We start from the raw sequence: 19,515 nt of genomic DNA on the forward strand, positions 1-19,515 counted from the left end.
CCTCTTCTTCTCCTCTTCACTCTCAAGCCCTAGCTCTCACTCTTTTAAAATGGGAAAAAAAATGATCCAAAATAAGCCTAACACAACAATATAACCCCAAAAGAAATGGCTAGGGAAAAGACCAAAATGCCCTTAAAATTTCCGGACGGATTCCCTGCCAACTGCCCAACTTTCAAAGGGCATAACTCGCTCATACGAACTCGGAATCGAGCAAACTCGGTGGCGTTGGAAAGATCATTCCACGAACTTTGCAACCATAACTGGAACTACACCTAAATCATCCTGATCTAGAAGTTATGACTGCTCAAAGTTGGCCAAAACTCACCTTTTTTCCCATACTTGGCCAAATTTCCAGATTTTCAAAATTCAATCCAAAAATGAAAATTTCAAATTCTTAAGCCTCTCCATAGCCATTTAACATTGGCGGATGTTACAGCTCCTTGCTGATAACTTCTTCGCCGACTTCAGTTATCCATGCATCGTCACATATGTACCATTGGTTTCTCAAATGCAAATACATCACATAGGGACCAGATTCTAACATTCCTGAATGTGTGACCACTGCAAAAATTTCAAATTTTGTAGAAACATCTGATTCATCACCGTCAAACGAAAAGATTCTGTTCCCGTATCTTTTTCTTACAATTGAAGATGATAAATATATGGTTTCATGTCCAAAGACAAAGGAAATTGCACATGGCGATCGATCTTTCTGGACATTTTTCTGGTGGGAGAATGTTCAAATCGTTTTATATGAAAGCAGAGCACAAGAGGAAGCTTTTTGATGGACATTTATTTCAAAGCGTCTTGCTTTTCATGACAATTTTCACAGTACAATTTCTGATCGGATCCCAATTTTTCTGGTCTTGTTAAGAGGTCCAAGCAACCTACAAGAGATTCATTTGGCTTATTGGACTTACTAGCAAAATCCTTTCGGCTGGAGTTGCACGCACTCAAGTCAAGAGAAATGTCCATACAAGGATCATGAGTAGTTGAAGTGAAACCGCATGATGCACAGGTGACATCAGATCTCAAGATCCCATAGAAAGCCCTATGAGCAATACACTGACAATCTCCATTATCTGTTTAAGAAATGTTTCTTATATGAGACAATGTAGAAGAGGAAGCCACAAAACTCTCAAGTTCTCAAGGTCTTAATACATGAATCACCCATTTTCTCATCAATGAAATTGATCCCAAATAGAAGTACAGGCGGAAATTTTGAAATCGGAAATCGAGCATGTACATGACAAGATCTGTACTATATCTACTCACTGTATTGCATTTCAAACAGAAAGAGATGAACGATATGCGTTATCAAAGAACAGACCCCAGAGCATGTCCTACATGAGATAAGAAGTATAAGAACCATTCTCATCAAATTATACCTTTGATTGCCAAACTTGCTTTCCCCTCTTTGTCATGGATCCTGTCCAGCATTTAAATGAAGAACTCATGAGCATCTTGCTGCACGTAGGCATGGTTTTCTGAATGTTGCCACCAACTGCAAACATAAACATCAATTCAATCAGAAAGAATCACTACATAGGTCTGTAACATGACAAGTCCCTCACCGAATGTCCAAAAAGGGTGCTAATTTTGATGAGTGATACTGGTGGGGGTCACAGGGCATCTACTGAAGCCATTAAGGCAACATTCAACGAACAATTCGGAGATAAACATCAGGTCATTTCGATTGATTTTGTTAGATAGTGTAGGATTTATATGTGTTAGCTATGATACAGAATGTGAGTGTATGTGTATGTTTGTGAATTATGTTTTATTAGTTTAAAGAGGGTGTGCATTGCAGGTATTTGTTACTGATTTATGGACTGATCATACGCTGTGGCCCTTCAACCAATTGCCAAGGAGTTACAACTTCTTGGTGAAATATGACCCTTTATGGAGAATGACATATTATTTATCTGCGCCTTGTGTAGTTCATCAATCCAATTTTGCTGCTACATCTGCTTTTATTGCTAGGTTAGACAACTTCATTAGTTGAATTTATAATGATGTCCTACTTTGGCCTGCCCTTCTGCTGACAGAAAATACAATACTCAATTTGTATTAAAAAAAAAGAACTTTTAGTTACTGCTGCAACGGAAGTATACAACAAGATTGTCAAGAGGGACACTTTCTGTTTTGCAAGCTAATATGTTCACAAATGGGAAGTTACTCCATTTTAATGTATCGAATGTTAATCTATATTTGATCATGGGAATGGCTGTAGGATATATGATAAAGGACAAGTGTCCCTAGCATGCTGTCGAGTGTAATAACTCACTGTTATCTATCTTCTTGAAAAACATGTTGAATGTCATTTTACTGAATTCACTATGAGGCTTCATGTGTATGCTGTTAGCTAACTTGTACATTTGCTAACTATAGTTGCTTCTGTCATATACCTTAGAGTTCTTCTCTCATACTGTGTGTAGGAAAGTTGCAAAAGGTTTAATGAAATACCAGCCGGATATCATTATTAGTGTACATCCTCTAATGAAGCATGTGCCTCTACGTATCTTGAGGTCCAAGGGGGTCATAAAGAAGATTATATTTACTACTGTTGTAACGGATTTATGTACTTGTCATCCAACATGGTATATTTAACACACATATTAATTGATTTATATATGCCCTCGTCATCTGACATTGTACATTTTGCACGTATTCACCAAATGTGTAATTTGGACACTAGTACTGATTTTCCCCTCACTTTCAGATTTCATAAACTTGTTACAAGGTGCTACTGTCCATCGGAGGAGGTTGCAAGAAGAGCACTGAATGCTGGCTTCCAACCATCTCAAATAAAAGTTTTTGGCCTTCCTGTGCGACCGTCATTTGTGAAGCTTGTTTGCCCAAAGGTAAGTGCAGTTCCCCCACCTTACCCTAGTTGGACTATAAATTGAAACATTGAGTCTGCTAGGTCTGATTTCCCCCCCCCCCCCCACCCACTTTCAGCTTTCATAAACTTGTTACAAGGTGCTACTGTCCATCGGAGGAGGTTGCAAGAAGAGCACTGAATGCTGGCTTCCAACCATCTCAAATAAAAGTTTTTGGCCTTCCTGTGCGACCGTCATTTGTGAAGCTTGTTTGCCCAAAGGTAAGTGCAGTTCCCCCACCTTACCCTAGTTGGACTATAAATTGAAACATTGAGTCTGTTATAATTGTGCATTTATTTTAAATGGACAGTAGTTCCTTAAATTATAAATGGCTCGTAGGTTCATTGTATTTCCATTTTTATTTTATTCCGTCATTAGTTGATTTTTTGTGAGAATAAGAGGATTATATGGTTGTGTGGTATCTCATAGGCGAGAGTTAAGAATTTTGATAAGGAAAATGAAGGATTTATAGAATATATATATATATATATATTTGTATGCTGGTTTCTGGATAATGTTGAGAGTTGAGAATAGAAGTGCAAACATTCTGCATAGATTCTGAACAGTTACGGCAGAAATGAATAGATTTCTTTCATTCGTCTCAATATAGATAATATGAGTACTTGTGGTTTTAACTATTTAAGACGGTGTCAAACTTATGTAGATATTAAGATGCAGCAAGACCACAGTAGTTAAATCAGAAGTATTTAGTTTGATAAGATAATCAATATGAATGCTTCTCGATTTAAGTACTCTGGTCGAGCCACATCTTAATATATTTATTTACATAATTTTTATACCATCTTGGTCAAGTACTGATGAAAGACTTCTTTTTTTTCAATCATCTAAAGAAAAAAAATCAATATTAATACTTAAAGATTGACATCTTATATGCCATCTTTCCTATTTATATAAAAATAGATGTTGTGGAAACACACCAGTTCCATAGTTTTCAGGTTCATCACCCTCCGTAGGAGACAACTTGAAAAGAAGAAAGCAAATAGGTGAAGAAAGAGTGAGAAATCAAGCTGAGGCCCTATGCAACTATTATTGAAAAATGTTAGAGTGAGTTAAAGTCCCTCATCATTTGGGGAATGGACTGATGGTGTGTTTATATGGGCTTGGGCAACCCTCCCCTCATGAGCTAGCTTTTGAGGTTGAGTTAGACCCAAGTGTCATATCTTTACATGGTAATAGCATCAGGATTAGTTGTTCCCGGTAATAGCGTCAAGCATATTACATTTCACTAGCATTTCTCACCAATCACTCTCTCAGTTGCCAACTTTTCAGGTTATATAAAGATTCCTAGGAAAACTCCCACAGAAGAGAGAAACAATTCCAGATTTGTGTCACATTTTCATATTGCGCATTGATTTTGATTATATTGTAATCTCCCTTGTATTAAAAAAAGAACTTTTAGTTACTGCTGCAACAGGAGTATACAGCAAGATTGTCAAGAGGGACATTTTCTGTTTTCCAAGCTAATATGTTCACAAATGGGAAGTTACTCCGTTTTAATGTATTGAATGATAATCTATATTTGATCACGGGAATGGCTGTAGGATATATGATAAAGGACAAGTGTCCCTAGCATGCTGTCGAGTGTTATCATGAAAAACATGTTGAATGTCATTTTACTGAATTCACTATGAGGCTTAATGGGTATGATGTTGAGTGTCAGCATGAAATGAATAAATTTCTCTCATTCAGCTCAATAGTTAATATGAGTACTTCTGATTTAACTATTTAAGATGGTGTCATGCTTATATAGATATTAAGATGTGGCAAGACCACAGTAGTTAAATCAGGAGTATTCAGTTTGATAAGAGAATTAAAATGAATGCTTCTCGATTTAAGTACTCTGGTTGAGCCACATCTTAATATATTTATCTACATAATTTCGATACCGTCTTGGTCAAGTACTGATGAAAGACTTCTTCTTTTTCAATCCTCTAAAGATTTTTTTTTAATATTAGTACATAAAGATCGGCATCTTATATGATGTTTTTTCTATTACTATAAAATAGATGCTGTGGAAACACAAAATTTTCATAGTTTTCAGGTCCTGCACTCTCCGTAGGAGTCAACATGAAAAGAAGAAAGTAAATAGGTGAAGAAAGAGAGAGAAAGTAAGCCTAGTCTCTGTGGAACTATTATTGAAAAACGTTAAGAGTGGTTTAGAGTCCCTCATCGGTAGGGGAATGGATTGGTGGTTTGTTTATTTGGACTTGGTCAATCCTCCCCTCATGAGTTAGCTAGCTTTTGAGGTTGAGTTAGACCCAAGTGTCATATCTTTACATGGTAATAGCATCAGGATTAGTTGTTCCCGGTAATAGCGTCAAGCATATTACATTTCACTAGCATTTCTCACCAATCACTCTCTCAGTTGCCAACTTTTCAGGTTATATAAAGATTCCTAGGAAAACTCCCACAGAAGAGAGAAACAATTCCAGATTTGTGTCACATTTTCATATTGCGCATTGATTTTGATTATATTGTAATCTCCCTTGTATTAAAAAAAGAACTTTTAGTTACTGCTGCAACAGGAGTATACAGCAAGATTGTCAAGAGGGACATTTTCTGTTTTCCAAGCTAATATGTTCACAAATGGGAAGTTACTCCGTTTTAATGTATTGAATGATAATCTATATTTGATCACGGGAATGGCTGTAGGATATATGATAAAGGACAAGTGTCCCTAGCATGCTGTCGAGTGTTATCATGAAAAACATGTTGAATGTCATTTTACTGAATTCACTATGAGGCTTAATGGGTATGATGTTGAGTGTCAGCATGAAATGAATAAATTTCTCTCATTCAGCTCAATAGTTAATATGAGTACTTCTGATTTAACTATTTAAGATGGTGTCATGCTTATATAGATATTAAGATGTGGCAAGACCACAGTAGTTAAATCAGGAGTATTCAGTTTGATAAGAGAATTAAAATGAATGCTTCTCGATTTAAGTACTCTGGTTGAGCCACATCTTAATATATTTATCTACATAATTTCGATACCGTCTTGGTCAAGTACTGATGAAAGACTTCTTCTTTTTCAATCCTCTAAAGATTTTTTTTTAATATTAGTACATAAAGATCGGCATCTTATATGATGTTTTTTCTATTACTATAAAATAGATGCTGTGGAAACACAAAATTTTCATAGTTTTCAGGTCCTGCACTCTCCGTAGGAGTCAACATGAAAAGAAGAAAGTAAATAGGTGAAGAAAGAGAGAGAAAGTAAGCCTAGTCTCTGTGGAACTATTATTGAAAAACGTTAAGAGTGGTTTAGAGTCCCTCATCGGTAGGGGAATGGATTGGTGGTTTGTTTATTTGGACTTGGTCAATCCTCCCCTCATGAGTTAGCTAGCTTTTGAGGTTGAGTTAGACTCAAGTATCATATCTTTACAAAAATAAACTCTCAGCAATAAGAATATAAATTTGGTCTGTGCTGAACACAACATACCTTGGGAAGTAATAGTATCTCCTTACCATATGAACTGCGTTTCCAGCATATATAACTTTTATATTTAAATTATATAAATTGATTGCTTAAGGAAAACAAACCAAAAAAGTACCTCATGATGGTCATTATCAATAACTGTGCAACAATGCTTATCAGCTAGTTCCAATTCCCCCATGTCCAGGATCATGTCAAACTCAAGATTAGGTATTACTCTTTGCTAATAAGAGTATAATACATGATTTTAATTCAATTTTACCCTCTTTCTTTTTTACGTCAAAGAACTAACGGGCCTGCTAATCAGACCACAGATAACTCACACCTCTATTTATTACTGCTTGTGATTGTGTCGGGATTATGAATTATCCTAGTCAGATAGGACAGGAGCAAGTGAAGTTTTGAATATAAAGGTGGAGAAACTGAAATCATTAGGACTCATGATTTATTAATACATCTAGTCATGAGGTAGAAAAGAGATGCTATCTAATGCTCAGTAAATATGCTGCTATATCTTTTAATTTCTCCACCATTTATAGAGATTCTCTTCTTGCACCTCATTTATTCATATTGAGAATTTTGACTGAATCAGCTCCAGATTTGTAGAAACGGTTATTATTACTGGATGGTTGTCTGTGACAATATGAATAAAGTTTTCTAGATTGTTTTGTTATGAAATGCTAGGTTGAATTGAGGAAGGAACTTGAAATGGAGGGGCATCTACCTGCCATACTGCTAATGGGTGGTGGGGAAGGAATGGGGCCAATAGAGGCTACAACTCGAGCACTTGCAGATAAAAGGCTTGGGGAGCCAATAGGCCAGGTCCTTGTAATATGTGGGCGGAACAAGAAGCTTGCCGATAGATTGAATTCAGTAGACTGGAAAATTCCTGTCCAGGTATGTCTCACTTGAAACTTTACTTTCTAGCAGGTTCTCTACTAGACTTTTATTGTACTATCTAAAAGGTGCATGTATGAGGTTTGCTGCATATTCTTTATGAAGCTCTCCATTGACCAGTCAATCAACCCCTTTTCATCTATCATTTAAGTAGTTCACTATAAGCTGTCAAACTTATTAAATTCCACCTTCATGCACCCCTAAACTTCATTTAAGTAGTTCACAATAAGCTTTTTATGTGGTAAATTATCTTCTTATATGCAACACTCAGTTAGACTTCTTGCTGATACCATACTTTTCGACGTTACGTAATCCAAGTGATTAAGTTCTGCGAGAAGTATTAATCCTGGAAGTTGTGTCAATAATGTCAGTCAAATTACAAGTGGTTTATAAGTCAATTGAGTAGTAATTTCCAGTATGCTATGATCACTACATGACATCCAGTAGTAATTTTCCTATTATTCAAGACCTTGATCTGTCCATGTGTCGTAGTCGTAGCTATCTCCTCTTTTTTTCTTTTGGTTATTGCAGGAATCTGGAAATGTGGCATATGTTATCGAGAAGGGATGCGGGAAATTCTCAAAATCACCAAAAGAGATAGCCAAAATAGTTGGTGAGTGGTTTGGTCCGAGACAAGATGAACGAAAAGTGATGTCTCAAAATGCTTTAAGGCTAGCAAAGCCTTATGCTGTATTTAAGATTGTGCATGACAAGCATCAACTGCTCAGACAGAGAAGCTTTGTACCACCTGCTTAAATTTAAATTTAATTACATCAATCAATTTTTGCCCTGCAACTTTTTCATCGTTCACTTCCTTTTTTGTATCTATTTCCTATCTGTTCATTTGGTTAATAGTGCACTTCGAATCATCTAGATTCGTTTCAAACATTGTCGACCAACGAAAAAAAAAGTCCTTCAGCTCAGTGAAGGTGAATTTTGAGATTCTATTACAGCTAAGTCGATCTCGAGTCTTCTAATTTAGGAATTCATAATCAATCTATCTAACTATCTCTCTCTATATATAAACAACATATAGTGTAAATTTTCTTAATCTGGTCCAAAAATGCTCATTATGCCAATGATTTGGCTCAAAAATGTCATTATTACTTAGTAGGTCAAAATACCCTTTTCTTCGTAAAAATGCTCTATCCCTATTAAAGAATTTAGTTCTGGTTTCTTTTCTTTTAAAATCACTTTAATTAATAAATACATAAATAGGAAATTATCATTTTTTTTCTTCTTAATATCATTTTAACAATTAAAATAGATAAATCAATGTAAGTTTTTAACTGAAAATATGTTTCATATATATAAAATCATAATAATCTTCATTAATTTTTATTTAGATAACGGTAAAAAGATTTCTAATAAAATATATAATATTTTTATTTCTTAATGTTTTCATGTCAAAGGTAGCAAATCTTATGGTCTTAAACTGGAAAAATGTGAATTAAGGAATAGGAGCCCTATGTAACAACCTTTCAAACAGACAAAAGTTAGTTACAATGTCACTCCCGTACGTCTCTAAAATATACTCTATGAATTTAGATGTCAAATAAAAAGGCACTATTCACGTTTTAGCTTTTCTTGGTAATGTCAGTCAACTTCAATATTAAATGCATTTCAACTCCAAACTCTTCATTACACATTTTCTCCCCTTTTTACAACCTAAGAAAACCACCAAAAGCCTGGAGTTTTTTCTAACAAATTTTACTACCTTTATCTAGTTCAGAGCACCAATTATATTTTTCTAAATTACAATTATTTTTCGGTAACTTTGTTTGTGAGTTTTTTAAGATATGGTTTGGAAATACAATGTTGGATTAGGGCTTATAGGAGTTTTTGTGTTTATATGGGTTGCTTCTGCTGAAGTTACTCAGGTAAGCCTTAGTAATTTTGTTCTAATTTATGTTGCACCGTTGGAATTTCAAGAGTCAACAACGAATTTCTTTTTGATATTTTAAGTTGTTTAGTTATTATGATTTATAATACTAATATAAAAGCTTTTGTGTCCGAATTCATGATAAACTTTTAGAAGTTTGAATCACGATATTCCAACTGTGCCACATAAATTGTGGTGGGACAGAGGAAGTATATAGTTGATTTATTTTGTGGAGTGCTTGTTTCTTTTCATAGCTGAATGCGAAATTTGTTTTCTTATACAACAACCAGATAGGGAAAGATTGATAAGAAGTATTATAACCTTAAAATTTCCTTTTCTTCTTTCGTAATTTGGTTCTAACATGAAGAACATTATAGAATAACATGTAGTCTGGTTCATTAAGTCTCGCAGAAATGCAAAAGAGAAAGGTAAGGATTTGCAGTGACATTTTGCCCCATATATTGGTAAGCAGTGGAAAAGGTTTGTTTCTATAGTCAAGCAACTGAAATCATTTGCATAAGGAAGTTCAGAAATCTAAACATTGTTGAAATGTACTTGGTAATAATCAGGCAAAGTCATGTGAATAGTTGTCCAAATTTCAGGTAGTAGCATTATGTAGAATTATTTTTTGTTGTTGCGATCATCATCGTACAAGGTCTTATGAATTATACTCCCTGTAGAGTATCCATTGTATTTATACATTAAAAGAACATCATTTGATTAGTCATCGGCTTTGAGATGTTATGTACCTTATTCTGGTTTCTGTTGGCGTAGTTATCTTATTATTATCTTTATCTACTATCAATTGTTGTGAAAGAAATGAGAGGCAACAAATTTATCATGCACTATTGCGATGTTTTATTGGACTGATATATATAAGAGCATTGAGGCAAGTTAGTCTGAAACCAACATTTTGCTAAACGAATTATGTCTCCGTTACATCATGTCAGTTTTATAAATTTTCCATTAATGGTATCTTAACAACTATTACTTGGGGAGTATTGGTAAAAAAAGCTGTAGAGCTGCTGCAAAAGGGAAACTTAGAATGTTGTTTCATTATGTTGTAGTTCCTATGCTGAAGGTGCTGATCCTTTCTTTTAGTATGTATCTAAACAACTTTCCTTTTGCCGTTCACTGGTTTCTGTTTTTTTTTTTAAATCTCAATTTCGAAGATCTGCAATCATATGATGCAGTGGTTTTTGGACAGGAGATACTAAGATAACTCCGTTTATGTCCTGCAGAAGATTTTTGTAGAGTACAAACAACCTTTTGCGGTTACATATCTGGGGATCTCTCTTATGGCAATCTTCCTGCCTGTAGCAGTTTGTAAAGATCGGCTATGTAGTTTATTAGAGCAGAGTTCCTTGAAGAAACTGTACACTGATAATCTTCTCCTCGACGAGGACTCAGTTCTAGGTGTGCCACTTAAACTCAATGTTATGCATGATCATCCTGAAGGAGCTTTGAAGGATTATTCTATAGCAGGCATGGATTACAACGACCCGAAAGAAGGCTTTCCATTGGTTGATATTAACCAGAAAGATGAGTTCCACTTTCTTAAAAAGGGCGATGAACATAACTCATGGGACCTTGTCAAATGTAGCTTGTATCTTGCTCCCATATGGTTTGCAACAGAGGTAACTGTTCTGTCTATAATAATCTAACACATTCATATTGAACAATATATTGCTGTCAGTACTTAAATCAAACATTTCTGTCTATATCTCCACCCTCTCCCCAAAAACAAAAACAAAACAAAATAGCGAGCAAAAAGGGGGAAAACTAAGCTGGCAGATGTGTTCTGGAAGGGATATGCTTCACTACCCAATCCTTAATTGATTTTGCTTCAAGATTCATGGTCATACTCATTTGTTTAACCATGTACTAGATTTTATGGTGTCTTGGTTTTAGAAAATAAATGTTTGTTGCTTGATTAAAATATATACGAAGCATTGAGCATCTGTAAGATCTCCTGTTAGGAACTCTATAAAATATTAAATGATTATTTCAAAAATCGTTCCAAACAGAAAATTCATAAAGAATTCTCTTTACTTGTAAAGTATAAACCAGAAAGATCACAAAGATGGAGAACTTGTTTTGTCCATATTTAGAATTTTGCAATCGATATGTCCTTTCTTATTCTTGAAAATGTATGATGGATGAGAATGGGGAGACAATGAATTCACACACTTGCTGAGCAGTCAAGTTATCATCATTTGAGTTGGTCTGATTATGGATCAAAATGACCATGTATCCAGATCACTGGCTGTTACATGCCATATTCTGTCTTGATCTAGGTGACTGGCTGTTATTTGTCCTATTCTATCTCTGCTAGATAGATTATGTAGTTAGTACTAGCATTCCCAACTTAATTGCTTTATGGTTTGCAGTATTTTTCCAACTCTGCACTGGCAAATACGAGTGTGGCTAGTACTACCATTTTGACCTCTACATCAGGCCTTTTTACGCTTCTTTTTGGGGCAGTCCTTGGCCAGGATTCAATGGATATTTCAAAGATGGTTGCTGTTATAGTTAGTATGAGTGGTGTAGCACTGACTACGGTTGGAAAAACATGGGCTCCAGATGAAATGCTGAGTGTATCTGTGTAAGTTTTAAATAAGCATCTGTTTATCTGTATTAAGGTCTTGTTACTATGTCTTGAGATTTTCCAAACCAACCATTTTTATTATGCAAACTTTCCAACATTCATTTAAGATATTCTATGCTGAAAAATGCTATCCATACTAGTGTCAGATTTTTGTAGAGGATTTAATTGTTTCACTAAGATGATATTTGAAGTAAATGAGGAATAAACTACATGTGCAGCGGTAGAAGATGCTTTATTCAAGTTTACCATCTATAGCATCTTAAATTCTTCAGTACTGCAACATTTTGTTCTTCCATTATACGATGATATGTTATTACTGCAAAAGTTGTGCTTCTATATTACTTAAGACAAAATAACCTGCCCCTCTGACAAATAAATTCCACAATATATTTACTTCATTCTTGGTCATAGCTAACCTGTCTGGTTCTTGACATAATTGGCTTTTCAATTTGTATGGATTACAAATATTAGGGAATTCTCAATTTACTTCCATCTGCTACTTTTTGTGGCTAAAACTAGTGCATCATTTTTGTGGGTTCATCGCTGCTGACAGGACTGCTAAACATTCCATTATCGGCGATGTTTTTGGTCTTCTTTCAGCAGTGTGTTATGGCCTATTCACAGGTAGGATATTTATCAGGTTTGGGATGATATTGTCGCTTCTATTTTACATTGATAATTCTACTTTCATGGTTCTTATTTTGATCTGTGTACGGTTTTCTTGATGTACTCAGTGCTCCTCAAGAAATCTACTGGATCAGGAGAAAAGGCAGATATGGAGAGGTTCTTCGGATATCTAGGCTTGTTCACTTTGTTTGGCCTTTGGTGGCTTGGTAATGTACATTTTGGAAATCACTGACAGCATGAATTTCATAATTTTTCCTTCATAATTAGAGATGCTGCCCATTCTTCTCTCTGTTTGGTCTATTAAGAAGTAATAGCATTCTTATGAGTTGGTATAAATTGAGAAGCACAAGAATTGAACAATGAGATCAGTTCTTGATCCTTTTAATTTGTTTGGGAACGGAGGTGGATGCAGAAAAAACCCCAAGTATATATCGAAGGGAAAGAAAGAGGGAAAATATAGCTAAAGATTAAATTCTTCGGGTATCTAATAAAAGGTAACACCATTGTTCTTGTAAGGAAGGCAATTTTCTTTAGGTAGTGCTCAAATTTTGGAACTGATTTCATTTAGTTCTTTTGGGACTTTTAGGTTTGGAGTTGATCTCTTTGTGCCTCATAATTGTCTTTGTGATGAAAATGTGTTCTTTTAGGACTTCTAGGTCTAAGTTGATGTAACAATGATATAGTGTTCCATTTAATAGCACCATTCTAGTTTAATCATCCTAGTTTTGATCTGGAATGGAGTTTAAGAGTAGGTGAAGAGTTGAACGTTTCATGTTGAAGCTGGTCCAATTACAGTTTACTTCTTATAGAGTCTGATCTTTTATAAGGATAGAAGTTTGATATTTTTGATGCATCTTGAAAGGGAAAGACAGACAATCTTTTCCGTAATACGTGGAATGCAAATATTTGGTAAGCCAGTGGAAAGAACTTCCAGAATTCAAGTGTGATGCAACCAGTCATATCATTTCCATCCTTAATTTGAATATTTACCTTAAAGAATTGGTTGTGTATTACTGATTCTTATCACACCCTATTCTATTTCGCAGTGTGGCCATTAAATGTTGTTGGGTTGGAACCTAAGTTTGATTTCCCAAGCTCAGCTTCTATTGTCGAGATTGTGCTGCTGAATGGATTTATAGGGAGTTTTCTATGTGACTACTTATGGTACGTACGAGCACTTATCCTCTTAAAAAATAAGAATAGATAACTTGTCTCGAATTGATTGTAAACTAGATACATGCTTGGCTCCAGAAATAATTTAACTTAAACTATTTGAAATGAGATTAACAATTAAATAAGGAAAATTTACCTGAATCTCGAGATTTTTTATTATGTCAGAATTAGGAAAACTTTCTATACTACTAATCTTGTTAAGAAAGCTCCATCAATGGATATCTCGAGTTGATGTAACTGAGTGACGAGTAAAGTAGAGGAAAGAAACTTGAGTAGTTGCAACTGAATGGGAAAAGATATAAAGATGGTCCATTCCATCATCTAGGTCTGGTTGCAATTAGAATATAGCAACTTCACTAGCTAATCGACTAAACCAGCTTCGAGTCGGCCAATTAACTTAACTAAGCTCAGAAACTGTTTTCTACATCACACCACAACTATGGCTTATCCCATTGCTCACCGCCCTTATTCCACTCCTGTTTCTTCCACACCATGCTTAGTAATCCTAAAGTTAGACGACAGAAGATATTCTTCACACCCAGCTTGCACAGGAAGGATTCATGCCAACTCTTTTCTAGGCTCTTAATCAGGATATCTGTCTGTTGCCCTTTTTGTGAACGTATCGTCTACTAGTAACACAAACCTTGACCTTCTTCCTTATGAAATGAAAGGAAAAACCCATAGAAAACATCTAGAATATGAATAAAGTTGCATTAAATCTTGACTTCAAATGAACCCATTTGTATTTTTAATTTGTTAGATCCACCTTTTTCATTTGCTGCTAAGGTTAAGATAATTTTTATCATCTCGATTACTTGATACATATTAAATAACACTAGAGAAAACATTTCCTGGAGTTGAGCCTTCCTCTCTGCACATCAGCTAATCAGATGATAGTGGAAGCAAAATGAAATTAAACCGCAACGAGAGCAAACTAATTAGCTGGGATAGACTGTTCAGAGTCCTTATTTTTGCTATATTGAAGATCACTGTCTTAAATTTGTGTTGCTCAAACTCTTCCAGAATCTGCCCTTCTCTTTTCTCTACATTGATATCTTCTTTTGCTCTATATGTTTTTAGATTAACACACGTAATTTCTGGAAATATGAAACAGGGCTCTTTCAGTAGTATGGACAACACCATTAGTTGCTACACTGGGCATGTCATTGACCATACCCCTTGCCATGATCGCTGACATGCTAGTTCATGGACGTCGTTACTCTGCAGTGTACATTCTTGGATGCATTCAGGTTTTTCTTCAATAAAGCTATTACTTTTCTACATGCTTGGAGTATGTTTTAGTAACTGAGAAAAATTAACATGTTACAAATTCAAGTTCATTAACACCATTCTCTTCTGCTTCTGTTTTCAAGGTTTTCGCTGGATTTGTTATAGCTAACCTATCTGACAAATGTTCATGCCGTAGAAGGTGAGCATTTTTTAGTCCGAAGTGTGTAAATATAAATATATATATATACTACGGTAGAAAAACACAGTTTTCTTCCCTATGATAATATTATGGTTAAATTGTAATAACAACATTTCAATTTTCAAACTGTATATAGTTTGTTATTTTTTTTGTAAATGTCCGGAACCCTTCTTACTTCTTTATTATATTGGGGAATTTTTTCTCTTGGTCGGCTAACTCCATAAAGGACTGGTGGGCGGGGGTAGAGCCTTTAGCACCAATGTTGATGAAGCAAAGGTGTGTGTTTATGGTATGGAATAGGAAGAGCCGAAAATGGAAGAGATGTTTGTTAAGGTCGGCTTTGATGAAAGAAAAAAAGGAAGCAAGTTTAGCGAACATAGAGATGGATTTTGGTGCAAGTTAAACATCAACTCAAGAAAGCGATTGACGAATGGGGATAGGCCCGGAAAAGGCATTGCCCCTTAGACGAATAATATGACCACTAGCCTTCAAGCTCGTTCCCTAAGACAAGACTTCTACCGCTCTTAGTTCTTGGATCGATCAAGTTTTGAATAACTTTGTAGTCAGATCGTTCATGTGTTTCGGATGTGGAGTCTCCTTCGAACCTTCAGACAAAGGTGCTATTGAGATATTGGGCCCTTATGGTATCTTGTACACATTTCGACGATTGGCCGAGCAAATAAGTCAACTTCAAAGTGGATTTATTGTGCGAAGAGTACGTTATGATCTGTGGTCGCCTGTTGATAAATCTAAAGCTTATGACGTTCAGGCTATTGACCTTTTATCTACATCTTCCCTCGTAGAGTGGTTCTTTAAAAAAAATAAAAATTGAGTGACTTTTTAAAATAATTATTATTAATTGAAACATATATCTACTACTTAACAAATTACTACTAGCAATCTATTGGATCAACATTGTTTGAATCATTACTTTTTCAAAGTTGAGAGAATCTATGGATTTTCTTTTTTTTTTTATTGGCAAAACAATGTTCATAGCTTCTAAAGAGCAATGACCAACAAAAATGACAAAACTTTGCTGACCATTCCTTGAAGTATCAATTCAAATCATATGACAAAATGTTGTACTATATATACAATATTATCTCGTCTCAATTTATGTGGTATCGTTTAATTTAACATAATTTTTCTTTTTAAAAAAAAGAATAGTTTTAAAATTTATGGTCTAAATCAATGTTAGATATTTTTCTAACTATGAATCATTTCAGAGGTTAATAATTAAATTATTTTTAATCAGTATAAAATATGACATTAAAATATATCATATATGTTGAGACTAAGGGAGAATTACTTCTATTTGAGAAAATAAGTTTTATTTTTCAATTAAAGAGTTATTTATATGGATGCTCATTCTTATTTTAAGAATTGTCTATAAAAATATATTTCTTTTAGAATAAAAATATCATTCATCTACTTCTATTTTTCTCAAAAGAATATTAAACACGTCAAAAACTTTCTTCTCTCTCAACTGGTATTTTATGAAACAAAAGTAATTTTAATATGCAATTGATGGAAATTAACTCCAAAAATAAAAATATGGATGATGGAGTAACATACAATTTTATTTTTGAAAAATATTCTAAGAGAAATAAAATCTCAAAATCTCAAAAAGAATGTAAATCAACTATTTATAAAAAAAAATTGGTGAAGTGTAGATTTGAACATAGGACAACTTCACATAGTATTATATTATTCTTAAAATATTTGATTTGAAAGAAAAAAAGTCTTGAAAAACGGCTTGTGAAATTCATTCCCAAAATTTTGAACAGATGATTTTTAGTGGGCCCAAACATTGTCTGCTACTAACGTATATATTACTTCACATTTTTCATAATTACAGATAACGGCTTTCTTCTTCTTCTTCGTTTTCTTGATAAGGATTTAAATTTTTGATCGTTTCGAGTGCGGTGGCGAAGACAAGCAATGGCTGCGAATTCATCGGGGTTGGAGACTAATCAGGCCGGAAAATTGAATGCTGAAGACGACGGGCACTTTCTAATAACCCGAATCGGTTTCTGCTCATATACTCGATTTCTCATTCCTCCAAACTTGTGAGTGTTTCTCTGTTTTTGGTCTCTATTTATTATGTGTATTTTTTTTTACTGTAGGAAAATAATTGGAGTATTGGGTTTTATCTTCTTTTTTGTGTATTTTTTTATTACTGGCTTGATGATTCACTTTCCTGTGTGTTGGTTATGGGGTTTCTTGTATAAATTTGTGTATGCAAGGGAAATGTAGGTGGGTTTTGTGATTGAAGTTACTGGGTAAAAATTAAAGTTGTGAAAATCTAGTGAAGTGATTTGAGGGTTTTTGATATGAGGGGATTTACAGGATTTCTTTTTTTTTTGGTCGAGAATGTGATATTTGGAAGTTGAATTCTTCACTGTTTTGTAGCAGGAAATGCTTTAGTTATCTAGGGATTTGTTTAATCTTTTTAAATATTATGTCTATTCTTTTAACGGTTAAAAGGTATTATTAATGGAAAATTTGAAACATCTTCCCCAATTCCTGCCTTTTTTTTTAATCAAACAAGCAAGTTTAACTTTTCATAGCAGAAGAATTCATTTCAGCAAACACGACACCATTAAAATACAAAATAGCAGTGATGTATCTAGTGCAGCAATTGAAGAGCACCCAAAGGAAAATACATCCAACAAACAAAGCCATCATGTGTTTAGTATTCCTCGTGATCATCATCCTCTCCTTCTTCCAATTCAGCACCAACCTCCTCGTAATCCTTTTCCAAAGCAGCTAGATCTTCACGTGCTTCACTGAACTCACCTTCCTCCATACCCTCACCAACATACCAGTGCACAAAAGCACGCTTGGCATACATCAGATCGAACTTGTGGTCACTAAGTGAGAAGACCTCAGCAACACTGGTTGAGTTGGAAATCATACATACACAGCCCTTTGCACCTTGGCAAGATCACCTCCAGGAACAACAGTTGTTGGCTGATAGTTGATACCACACTTAAATCCAGTAGGGCACCAGTCAACAAATTGGATGATGTGCTTAGTCTTGATGGTAGCCACAGTAACATTCACATCCTTTGGCACAACATCAGCAAGGAACATAAGGCAGCAAGCCATGTACTTTCCGTGGCGAGGATCCACCTGACCATCATGGAAGATGGCTCAAAAGCACTGTCGATTATCTCTGCAACTGACAGATGCTCATGGTAGGCTTTCTCGATTGAAATGACAGGAGCATAGGATGAAAGCATAAAATGAATCCTGGGGTAGGGAACAAGGTTGGTCTGGAATTCATTGACATCAACATTCAGGGCTCCATCAAACCTCAAAGAAGCAGTAAGTGAAGAGATAACCTGTGAAATAAGACGGTTAAGATTGGTGTATGTGGGGCGCTCAATGTCCAATGAGCGCCTGCAAATGTCATAGATAGCCTCATTGTCAAGAAGAATTGCGACATCAGTGTTCTCAAGAAGGGAGTGGGTTGACAGGACACTGTTGTAAGGTTCCACCACAGAGGTTGAGATCTGTGGTGATGGATAAATGGTGAAACCAAGTTTTGATTTCTTTCCATAGTCCACAGAGAGATGCTCCAGCAGAAGTGACCCAAGACCTGAACTAGTTCCACTACCAACATTATTGAAAACCAGGAAAACTTGAAGACCAGTACAGTTATCGGCAAGCTTCCTGATAAGATCAAGCAGAGATCAACTATCTCCTTCTCAATTGTATAATGTCCACGGGCAAAGTTGTTGGCTGCATCTTCTTTGCCACTGATGAGCTGCTCAGGGTAAAAGAGCTGCATGTATGTTCCTGTTCTGACTTCGTCAATGACAGTAGGCTCAAGATCCACAAAGACAGCACGGGGAACATGCTTTTCAACTCCAGTTTCACTAAAGAAGGTGTTGAATGCATCATCACCTCCTCCAACTGTCTTGTCGCCTGGCATCAGGGCATCATCTTGAATGCCATGCTCAAGGCAGTAAAGTTCCCCAGCATGCATTTCCGACCTGAATACCGGCCTGACCAATGTGGATCGATATGCATTCTCTCATTTTCGCTGCTTTTTTTAGAAATCTTCAAATTTCAAATTTAAAACGAAAGGACGTTTATCAAGACGCCTCTTCTGATGATTTTCAGATCTGATAATTCCTGCCTTTTGTTTATCTGTCCACTTTGCATTTTTAATATTTGAAGAAAGTTATAATGTTTATGTTATTAGGTTGAAGAAAAGTTTTCACAGTTGGGTACCTTTTATTTTATAAGCTGTTTTGCAATGTGAGTAAATTGAAAAAAAAGATTGTTTTTTGTATCTGAAGTTGTGACTAACTAACAAGGAAACATTTTTGCCTTTGGAAGGTACCATGTACATCCAAGATTGTAAGTATTAAGAAGAACATTTCTATACTTTCACGAAGGTGCCTCGAGGCTGGGGGAGAGGGGCCTCGGGGTACGACGGTGCCTCGAGGTGGGAGTGGGGAAGGGGGTCTCGAGGAACGACGGTACCTCGAGGTGGGGGTAGGAAGGGAGGCCTCGGGGCACGACGGTACCTCGAGGCGGGGGTGG

The 19,515-nt window shown here is 35.5% G+C and overlaps 2 protein-coding genes and 1 pseudogene across 2 annotated transcripts; 2 read left to right on the forward strand and 1 right to left on the reverse strand.

Annotated features, from left to right (window-relative positions):
• Positions 1–1,491: 1,491 nt before the first annotated feature.
• Positions 1,492–8,033, forward strand: LOC102600797 (probable monogalactosyldiacylglycerol synthase, chloroplastic). The gene is made up of 7 exons (XM_015308581.1): positions 1,492–1,549; positions 1,629–1,686; positions 1,795–1,983; positions 2,439–2,600; positions 2,962–3,103; positions 7,027–7,239; positions 7,771–8,033. Exons 1-7 carry the CDS (start codon positions 1,492–1,494, stop codon positions 7,993–7,995), a joined length of 1,047 nt encoding a protein of 348 aa, XP_015164067.1. The 3' UTR covers positions 7,996–8,033.
• An 869-nt stretch (positions 8,034–8,902) lies between these two features.
• LOC102601139 (uncharacterized transporter C405.03c-like) lies at positions 8,903–15,025 on the forward strand. The gene is made up of 8 exons (XM_006346929.2): positions 8,903–9,119; positions 10,363–10,758; positions 11,512–11,726; positions 12,283–12,353; positions 12,464–12,562; positions 13,403–13,520; positions 14,644–14,779; positions 14,903–15,025. Exons 1-8 carry the CDS (start codon positions 9,039–9,041, stop codon positions 14,960–14,962), a joined length of 1,176 nt encoding a protein of 391 aa, XP_006346991.1. The 5' UTR covers positions 8,903–9,038; the 3' UTR covers positions 14,963–15,025.
• Positions 15,026–17,601: 2,576 nt separating this feature from the next.
• Positions 17,602–19,090, reverse strand: LOC102578417 (tubulin alpha chain-like; annotated as a pseudogene).
• Positions 19,091–19,515: the final 425 nt, after the last annotated feature.

Source organism: Solanum tuberosum, unplaced genomic scaffold (assembly GCF_000226075.1).
Source record: "Solanum tuberosum cultivar DM 1-3 516 R44 unplaced genomic scaffold, SolTub_3.0 scf00085, whole genome shotgun sequence".
NCBI classification, from domain to species: domain Eukaryota; kingdom Viridiplantae; phylum Streptophyta; class Magnoliopsida; order Solanales; family Solanaceae; genus Solanum; species Solanum tuberosum.